We start from the raw sequence: 10,937 nt of genomic DNA on the forward strand, positions 1-10,937 counted from the left end.
TTAACAATATCAAACATTTCACAATAAAGGAGCAGCTGGTGCAAAATTAGTGTAGAGGGTTACCGCCATTGTTTAAACAGATTTGAATGCAGCGACTTGAATGTTTTGCAGTTTGATAATTCAACAAGAATTACATATACAGAAGTAACCTATCAAGCAGCTATTATTAAATGGGATAAGAACATATTATGATCAGTTAATAGGAAGCGATCATTTATTGAAAACGATTGAACACACTACATTTATTGGAACAATTCACACAAACACCGGATTCTGTTGAAGAGGCAGCAGTTTGGTGGTTTCTTTTGTGTTTGATTGTTTGTTTGTTTGTTTCGTGCAGTTGCAGCAGAACAAAGCCCGCCGGCTCCCATTCTGCCACTGTCAAAAAAACTTTCCAACATGCCCACTGCATTGCGGGTGCCAACCAACGAATCAAAGGCATGCTGCAAGCAGACAAAGAGGGTTTGATGCCAACCTCCGAACCTCTAACAACCATTACTGGCGATTTCCCTGCCTCCCTGGCACGGCGCAAAACAAAATGGCGCCGCACCGCACGCTAACACAATATGGCTGCATTGTCTAGAGATGGGCACTGCCTGGTAACTGGATGGAAAAAAATTGCCGCCCTTACTCAAGGTACCAGAAATGTGTCCTAGTTTTTCAACGCCATGAAGAAAATCTGTTGCGGGTGTCTGCCAAATTCTCATTCGAAAGAAATGGCGAAAAGGATGTATTTAGTATTGCAAATGAAAGCTTGATAAATCTTATCTGCCCCGAAAATAAAATTATAAGTCGGCTCAAACTCAATTGTCATCACGAGGGCAACATGTCGACACATACTGTATTCTCATACTAGCTTGGCAACTGTACGTACGCTTAGTAAATTGCAAATGCAACACTGACTATTTTCAGGAACATTTGACAACGAAATGAATACAGTCTAGAGTGTGCAGTGTGCTTCGTAAATGATGTTCCTAACATGATGAAAGAAGAACAATTTTTAGGCATTTTGCACTGGCTGATACTGAACAGTTAACCACGGCAGATGCAAACTAGAGAATAAGCGGCATCCTACAAAGGACACAAAAGAGGGTCTGATGCCAACCGTGGTGCCAATGGCAACCGTTATTGTCTCTCTGCTGTGCCTTCTGCTTTCTCTGGCACTTATCAAACACAAAATGGGGGCTCAGAGTTTGATGATAATGAGCTAGCTATACTGCATTTTTCCTCCAACATCAAATGTATTGCAGGTTTCTTACTGCATGTACTCACATTGTCATTGTAGCATTTTTTGGACAGGGAGTTTGAAATAACCCATAGTTTACAATGGTAATGAATAAAGGAAACAAACGGTTAGGAAAGCTTTGAAAAAGTAATGAGATTGAATTCAGAAAATCATGATGATTGTGAATGTGTTGTGGAGAAGTGTCAGTAGTACAGTAGTTAATACTATACCTGACAGATTAAAGGAAAATCACAACCCAGTTAACCACAAGCAAACCTGTAATTCTACTGTAAGACAAAGTTTTGCAAAACAAAAATGAAATTCAGAGTATATCTTAGCTGTGATAACATGACTTTTGCCAGTATCCCCATCTTCAATAGAAAGAGGTAAATCATCATGTGAACTTGAATCTCAATCAAGTTCTCCTTCAATTTCAATTAATTCAAATAAATTAATGCACTATCCAAGTGTAATTTTGCCAATAACTAATAATAATCAAATGTTTACAGTTTTAGGTCATTTGTTTAAAAAGCCTAATTAAAAAGCCTCACTAAACCACATCAATCTAAAAAAAATACAATACTGTAGGCCTACATCCACACAAAAAATTGAACAGTCCAATTTCAAAACACCTAAAGTATCTGAATTTAAATCCCCAACAAAGCACACCAACTATTTTATATTTTCCTATATATTTTATATATATATATAAAATGGTTGTATTCAATATTGATATGTTCAAAGGGGTCTAATAAAACATATGTTTAATTTTCTATTGTGTTCAACAGTCTCAGCTCAGTCATCTCATATATCTTATGTGTGGGACAATTAATTGCCAAAGGTCAATTCATTTATAGATAGGTCTCTGTAAAGAGAACTTACAGTTTGTGCACTTCAAAAAGCACATCCTGAATATGTACTGGTGTTGGGAAATATATAGTACCAAACCACCAGAACGGGAAGGGAATTCCACACATAGTCTTGCTGTTCCCACAGTGTACTGTATTGTTTGTGTAAAGAATATATGCAAATTTATGATTTGTACCTTTTATACTGTACTTCAAATATGCCTGTTTGTAAGAATCAGCTGGCCTGCCTCCTCTCGAAGCCTATGGCTGACAGGATCCAGCTAGTCTCCTACATATATAACCCTTGACCTTGCCCACCCCCAAACACACAGACCATCCAACAGCCCATTCACACACTGAGTCAACCTACCTTGGTCCTGGACATAGTATGCTAGAAACAAGTCCAGCTCCTTGACCGACACTGTTATGTGGTGCGGCTGGACGCAAAGTGCTGGGTTGGTGCAATGCGGAGACTTGACGAGACGCTCCCCATCCGTACTTTCCAAAGGGATGCCTTTGAAGAGGATGACCATCACCAGGTCCAGGCGCCACACTTTGTCGGCCTGCCGCAAACAGTCGATCCTGCGGATCTTCCCCTTCTGGTCAGGGTTGGAGAACACGCAGCACGCGTGCTTCTTCCCTGTAACACTGAGCACAAAGTCCTCCCGGTACTCCTGCCGGATGTCTTTGCGGAGCTTCGCCAGCAGCCTGGATGCCCACTTCTGCTTGATCTCGGGCTTCTCGCCCAGGAGCTCGTCCTTCACCGCACGCTCCTCGTCCTTGGACATCCGCTTCTCGTGCTTCTTGAAGTACTTGCGTTTCCTCGCCTGGAGGTTGAACCACGTGTAGGCAATAGCACGGACATGAGGAAGAAGTGCCTCAATGAAGGGATGAAATTCATCCTGTCGTTCAGGAAGGCAGGGGAAAAGGGGGAAAGGGAAAAAGAGAGAAAAGAAGAGTTAATTTACAGAGTCAAGTCAAGTGAAAGTTCCCAATTCAATCAGCCAAGAGTGATCTTGGCCAAAAGAAAAAAGGCAATAGAGGAATCCACCTTGTTACTGAAATAAATAAGAAACACAGTTAAACAATTCTGTACAGTTAACTATTCAGAATTTCATGATTGTGCCATACAGTAGACTCTAAGTCTATCTTGCATGAGACTTCACAGAGACGTCAAGGAAAAATCTACTCAGCACAAAGAGAAACAGCATGATTAACAGATGCTTTACCATCTTAAATACTGCTGGAACTATTACAGGGAAATAACAAGAAAAGACGCTGAAGATATGAGGACGCCCCTGTTTATTTCAACTGCCAACACCACAATAGTGCAAAGCACACACAGAATGTACTAAGGTGCTGTTCCCGTTTCCCGAGCATGCTCTGAGTGGGACTACTGGGTTGTTGGCACAGGGAGCATGCGCCCCTCACACTTGCATTTCTCTTATCAAACCGTCCACATTCCAACATGTACTTGCCTCTCACTAGAAATGGAGAGGATACTGTGGAAGGGGACTGGAGTGTAGTCAAAAAATGCTCACATAACTGAAGGGTGGAAAGGAGAAACCCCCAACCCCTCCTCTCGTCAAACACACACACACACACACACACACACACACACACACACACACACACACACACACACACACACACACACACACAGACACACACACACACACACACACACACACACACACACACACACACACACACACACACACTCACTCACTCACCTCCCATGTTTGAAAGGCATGAAGTCAACTGGCAAAGTAGAGGGCAGAAAAAAACACTTATATGCCTCAACCAAAATACCATTATTTGCATAGGTTTGAGACTGGGTTTGCGGTCCCGCCGAGTCACTTTATGTGTTATCATAGATGCGTGGCGTGACACATATTGCAAGCCGTTCCAAAATGTAACCAAGGTTGACAGTAAAAATGGTATCTTGGCACAAACAACACATTCTTGGTATCTCCTGCACTGCGTAACAAGGTGGCATTGAAATGCCTTTTGCTAAGTCGGAATTAATTCCATTCGAAAATCCACTTCAGGTCAGTGGTTAGATTTTTATATATATATATATATATATATATATATATATATATATATATATATATATATATATATATTGCAATCAACAGTATGTTGCTTGTTGTGCTGCATAGTGCAATGCAAGGGGACATATAATTTTGCCTAAGAAAAAAAATATTGGATTTAATGATAAAGCTTAAAATTATAAAACTGACTACATTACTATGCCTTAAAAATTGTACCTTCAAGTGCTTTCAAATTTCAACAAATATATGGCCAACCTGAAGTGTTTTACTGCACTTTTAAACATACATGTATAAAATAATCTCTGATCTCTGAAAGACGTGATTTAAGAACCCTCTAGAAATTCTAGTAGCTGTTATGGATTAATAAAAAGCTCATCATAAAAACAATACTTTTTAGGTCAAAATAATGTCAAACTGAAACTGTAACACTGTTCATTTGAAAAGGCCTTGGAAGAGTTAAACCACATATTGTGCTTTGTGTAGGCAGGCAGAGGCGCTTTGGTAAACCACAGAAATCCACTCCCTATCTTTTCTCTCATGCTAGCCACTGGTGTTTCTCTGAGAAGCCAACTCACTGATCCAAACTGTAATGTGTCAATAAAACGTGTGTTTGGGCTCTGTAGAATCACACTAAAGGCAAAAACATTCGTGAATAAAAGAATCTCATAAACTTTTGAACAAAGCATGAAAAAATTATGACATTTTTTGTGAATACTCAAATACTTTAGAAAGTGATTTTATTTTAGATAAACTATGGTTCCAAAAGTCCTTCACTTTGAAACTAATAATATAGCAATTCAACAACACATTAGATCTAATGGGAGTGCTATTCATTTTGATCACTTCACCATATAAGTTAATCAGCATTCATTTCATGTTTTGATTGCATTTACAGCAATCGATTCCCAAACCAATAAATACTCATTTTTAAACTACAAGGATACCATAAGAAAGCATTTTGGTGAAAGAAATAAAGTTACATTTAAATGCACTATAAGATAAATGAGTTGGCGAGTTCCTGGGCACTGCACTTCAGTTGAGGCCATAAAAGCACAATCCTCTTAAGTACAAACTAAACCACATCTCAGTCAATCACTTACTTATGCCAAGTAAAATATAAACAGTAAAACTGAGTCAGCCAAAAAAAGTCAGCTACTCCAGCTATGTCCAACCACTGAATCAACCTTATCATTGTTTTCATCTTCATTCAGTGCAAGTGCCTCTCCGTCTCGGGCTAAAAGTTCCCCTGAAACGCTATAGAAGAAAAGAAATCCGCAAGAATGTAATTCAAATTCAGCCAATATGCATGTCGATTTAGATATTCTAAATCAATAACAGAGGGGGGTCATCAAACAAAAATCATATAATAAATTATGATTATATTGTATGTATAATGATACATAGGTCAAATAAGTGAGAAAAAAAATGCTGATTGTTCTGATTTCGCATAATATTCGGCTATCTGTGCGCGATATCTTGGTGATAATGCATTTGAAAGCGAGCTATCTTCACGCACTCGCCTAGAATACACATATTGGCACACATCATCGTTTGATTCCCTTTCTCTCACACTGGTAACTCACATGTTCTTACCTTCCACAGATGTAACTTATTTTACTATAAAACAGTCAATTTCCCTGCACTTTCAATCACTCTGAAAACCATTCGCGTCACCACGAGCAAATCGAACACAGGGCAAATCGGTTCAATCACGTTTCATACTAGGCGGCGATAGTACTGCCAAAGTTAAGCAGCATATGATCTTGGATTTTATTTGAGATATAAAGAGATTTCAAAGCAGACTGACTTTGACGGGCATAGAGCAAGTGACTATATTTTACACAGCCTGTCCTACAGCTATTCAATAAATTGCGGCATTATGCACCATCGATTATAAGGAAAGCAATACTTAAAGCATATACCTGAGTGAGACAAATCGGAGAGTACATCATGAGCCAGCTGTGTACACAAAATAGGTACTTCAAATGTTTCCTCTGAATACCAGGTTGAGCACTTTATCGCGCCATTCTTCCAGGCTCGTAATGCACCATGCAAGGTTGTGGAGAGAAGTTATCCGCGTAAAAAGGTCTTATCCAAGAACATCAATGAGATCCTGGTGGTCCGAACATTCTCATCTCTCAGTTCAAATGAGACGATGTAGCAGATATGAGTTCACAAATGATATGCACGTGTAATGCCTTTACAGCTGACTACACATGAAGCCGGTGAATGAAGAGCATGAAGGTTAAAATAAATCCCGCTCCTGTAATCTTGCGCTATATATTGCGAGTTCATTCATAAACGCGTAATGAAAACTGAAAGCACAGAATTTCTGATCTCCACTCCGCTTTTCAAACTTGATGTAAAATCGAGCGGTACAGCCGCACTCTTTGCGATACTAACAAATCAGTCCCAAGATTTTTTTTTTCACGTAATTACATAGTCATACTCCTCCTCCTCCAACAAACGCATTCCATATCCACTAGCCCACCTTCTCGTCTCCCTCTGAAAACACAGCATACAACTATTTCTTCCCCCCCTCTCTCTCTCTCTGAGTTATGATTTTATGAGCGGAAGACTTTGGACCAGCGCCCCATTCGAAAAGAAACCGAATGGAAAATTCCCTCACATATATGAACTCTAGGCCTTAGTCGAACTCTTTCTACGCATAACCATAGACCTATAGAGCATGCATGGTTTTATTTCACGTTTAGAAAAGGTCAACAAACTATTTGAGAATAACCACTGCTTAATGACAGAACAAAACACACAACAATATACAATGCCCCTCTCTTCAATGTGCAGTATTTGAAGTTATGTACAGACTAGCCTACGCCAGGTCCGTTTTTTTTGAATTTTTTTAATAGGCCTACATTTCAAAATACATTTCGAAAATGATACCAAACGCTAAATATGGTCACTTAAGTACATACTGTAGAGAGTAGATCGTAGTAGTAAAGAGTGGATCGAGTTTTTAGATGACACAACTTGAATAATAGCTATGTCGTTTTGAATTTGAAGCAACTCTATTGCCCGATGATAGGCTAGTTATCAATTGTTTTAAGTGGGCTGAAGGCACAACTATGTACAGTGATAATGTGAGCTTAAGTGGTGGGCAAATGTCCTTTCTAAAGTATGGCCTAATGGATCCTATTGGAAACGGATCAAAGGATGGCGTGTCACAGTTGCGCATGGTTCCGATGTGAGGATCCTAGAACGGTTCCAAAATATGTGTCCTGACCCGATGGGGTCTTTCAGATTTGCTCAGGACTTCTAGAGGAATGGGAAGACTATTCATGCCACAACCTCAACTATAACCCATGAGAAATTAGCTGACCATAAAGGTTCTGGTCAATGGTCCAGACCAGCTTTGGGAAACCGAAGAGGACAGGAGCGACATGTAATGACTCGGCCTATACTTATATAGGCAACTGAGTCAACCGACTCCCCAGGTCTCAGCCCCAAAGTAAAAAAGAGTACTAGTTTGCAAAAACACATGCTATATGACAGCGTAATAAGCAACGCTTGGTATTCATACCTAATTACGCATGTTTTTCGATGTGAAGCGCGGGAAGGTGGCCTACAGCATGTTCACACATTAGTAATATCCTATAATGTACATGGAAGATTCCTGAACGGACTATTTGACGGATGTGCTATATGAACGAACAGCACAACTACATATGTGCACTTAATTCTCTCTTCAAAAGCGGCTACTGCGCATAAGAGCGGGTTAAATATTGTTGCAAACGTAAAGATTTGCCCGTGTGTGTAACCTATAGAATTGCTCCACATTCCAAATGAAGTTCATTGCCAACAAGGGGCGGGGGACGTTAACCCAGAATCTGTGCCAAGTTAAATTCTCTTGGCGCTAACTCTACCGGCCACTGGAAAATATTCCTGTGACCCATATAGTCTACCCCTCCACAAAACATAAACAATCGAATATCAATACAGGTCTCGGTCACTTGACATAATGCATACGTCTATTACCAGTTAGCAGTGAATAATGTGTTAATGGTATGAAAAGGCAATGGTGTAACAATTGTATAACCATATAACAATCCTTGTTCACGTACCATTGCACTGTATTGCATGGATTTAAAGGGGGATCCTGGAACCGGGGTGAAACACAAGCCGGTAGCTTCACATTTCTCACGTTCAACTTTGTGCTTTTCAGGCTTTTCTCTTGTTGTAGTGCTTGCGAAAAAAAATCAACACCGGAAGAGAATTCTTGGCAGAAAGGCGGCAAAATCAAGGCAGTGAGCACCTCGGGTTTTTTTCTGTTCTTCCTTCCTCTTCGTCTTACTTTTGGATAGGTTTTGGGTTGTTCAGTTGAACGTGATCCAGAAGAGGCAGAGTTTTCGGAACTGGGCAGGTCTCCGCCTTCACTTTCGCTGTCTGACTGCCGCCCTCCGTGCGGCTCTCAGCAGCCACAGAGAGCTCCGCAATGGAACTTGCATTCTCGCCTCTCATTGGTCAGGGCGGCGGCGGCCTCAGGACTCCATTCCGTACCCTAGGCCCCTCACTTCCGCTCGCCAGTGGTAGTGTTTGTGGCTATTACTTGCATGTCAATTCATAATCATCTGCATACTGCTGGACTAGCAGAAATTTCGAAACGTGTAGGGGTTATCAAACGTGAGTTAATCTATGCCTTAATTGTTTGTGGTTTCAAGGAAAACCATAAGGTCAGACATAGCATAGTAGAACAATAATAATAATAATAATAATAATAATAATAATAATAATAATAATAATAATAATAATAATAATAATAACATCAATAGGCCTAATACTAATACTAATACTAATACTAATACTAATACTAATACTAATACTAATACTAATACTAATAGCAATGGTAATGATAATAATTGACCTAATATTGTTCGATTTTCTATTTGGTTTTCATAGGCTCTGCCATTTAAAATAAAGTCCCAATATTATTGTGCTATTCTATCACTTCCTTAAGACTATTGTTTGATGCTACAGAACATTGTCATGTTGGTCCAACATTTCCTATTAATGGGCCTATGCAAATCATTAGTATTCTATATGAAGAAGCAATTATATCAATAGCCTATATTTTGTGATAGTTAAATATTTTACAATTGAAAATGAATGCATCATTAATGGATGGCTCATAAATTCATCCATCCAACAGTGAACTGTAGACTTCCTCTGGTCTAGATAAGGCTACTGAACCTAACCAGGTTATAATTGGCAGGTAAAGGGAACGATTGATTGACACCCATAAATGATTCATCTATTGTTGTCGAAATCTGAAAATGAAATTGTTAACTAAATTGTTTTCAACTAACATCCCAATGATTAGGCTACATGTAAAACATACTATTGTTCATTAAGTACATTGCTTACAAAAGCAAAAGTATGTTATGGGCCTACAGTATAGGGCAGTTATTAACCAGGTGTGATATAGCCAATATGCCGGCTAGAGATTAATTCAAGAAGTACTGTGGCTACAAGATCATTTGCAGCGCAAATTGTAGGCCTCGATTGTATGTCTCTTGTTGGTCACGCAGACATAAAATGCACTTTGCAACCACTGTCAAGCACACAGGTAGTGACATAAATCACATTTTGCGCATAATAACACGTTTCCAAAGTGTATATACTAATGAATTAGGACACTACCGGTGATATTGTCCTTATGACATTTCAGCACACTTTTTTTTTCTTTTTTACGGATGGCTTTACCCTTGTGGAGAGTGGGAGGTGGAGTATAAATCTGAACGACAGACGGGAGGGTGAAATAGTTGATCAACCAAAACTTTACAGAGTGAACTTAATGAGGTTGTCGAAGACACTGCGCCGAGAGAGGAATAAAGGAACTTTTTAGAGCATTATTTTATCAGAAGGTAGAAATGGTTATTTGTGGATACGTGCTCTGTGAGTTTGTATGTGTCTTGCCTTTTGCAGCGTCTCTTATGAGCGATGTGTTAATGCGTTTGAAGTTCGTGCATGGTTATTTCCTCCATAATATAATAAATGTTTGGAGACTTTCTGAGCATGCCGTTATTTCACGATTGCGGGTAAGGTGTGACCAAATATATTCTAAGTCGAAATAACTCCGAAATATAGGATAGGCTAAATCAACGAAACAATACTTGCGGGAACTATAGCTGTCATTATTTCGAATGCACGACGTGACCGAATCGATGAAACCTAGGCTACTGTATGTGTCTGCGTTCACGTTTGCAATGACACCTGCCATCTGTAATAATTCATGTCGAACTACAATGACAGAAACAGCGATTAATTTATAAACCACTGCATTTGATCTTACTTCTTAACTGATTCCTCAAAATGATTCAATGATTGAAATGTCCCTTGCGCTGGACGCTACTTGTGAAGAGGCAGATTTGAATAATCAGGGCCAGAAACAGATAGGCTAGTTGACATGTGTGCCTTTAAATGCACATACATAAATCATATCATATTTGAAATATGTGCCAAATGTTTTATAATCCGTCACTAGACCTACTGTAAACTTGTTAATTGAAAGCCATTTAACGAATATATCATTGCATCATATTATGAAAATGTTGCACCGATGAAAATCCTGAATGTGTTTCTCATCATCTGGGGTTTGTAGATTATAGCCTGCAATCCTGTGTTAGATTATATGAAAAATATGATAATTGTTTCCTACGTTTACTGTCATTTTTTTATATAACAAATGAAAGCGAGAGAAGTCCAGCAAGAAGAAAATACGTCCAAGTGATATCATTTTTGGGTTGGGTTTCTCAACTGTGTGCACTGTGCAACTTCAGTGAAACTATGTAT

The 10,937-nt window shown here is 39.3% G+C and overlaps 1 protein-coding gene across 3 annotated transcripts in view; it reads right to left on the reverse strand.

Annotated features, from left to right (window-relative positions):
- The window catches only part of LOC310802182 (nuclear factor 1 B-type), a 69,371-nt gene extending 60,914 nt beyond the window's left edge, over window positions 1–8,457 (reverse strand). For 2 of the 3 annotated variants that reach the window (XM_083666476.1, XM_083666474.1), the window contains exons 1-2: window positions 6,053–6,583; window positions 2,444–2,975 (exon numbers count right to left, since the gene is read on the reverse strand). In XM_083666476.1, coding sequence (XP_083522602.1) covers window positions 2,444–2,975; window positions 6,053–6,082 — 562 coding nt within the window. In that variant the 5' untranslated portion in view covers window positions 6,083–6,583. Of the gene's footprint in view, window positions 1–2,443; window positions 2,976–6,052; window positions 6,584–8,209 lie in introns of those variants that run through there. The other variant, XM_083666475.1, reaches the window with a different exon arrangement.
- Between the last annotated feature and the right edge of the window lie 2,480 nt (window positions 8,458–10,937).

Source organism: Argentina silus, assembly GCF_951799395.1.
Source record: "Argentina silus genome assembly, chromosome: 1".
NCBI classification, from domain to species: Eukaryota; Metazoa; Chordata; class Actinopteri; order Argentiniformes; family Argentinidae; genus Argentina; species Argentina silus.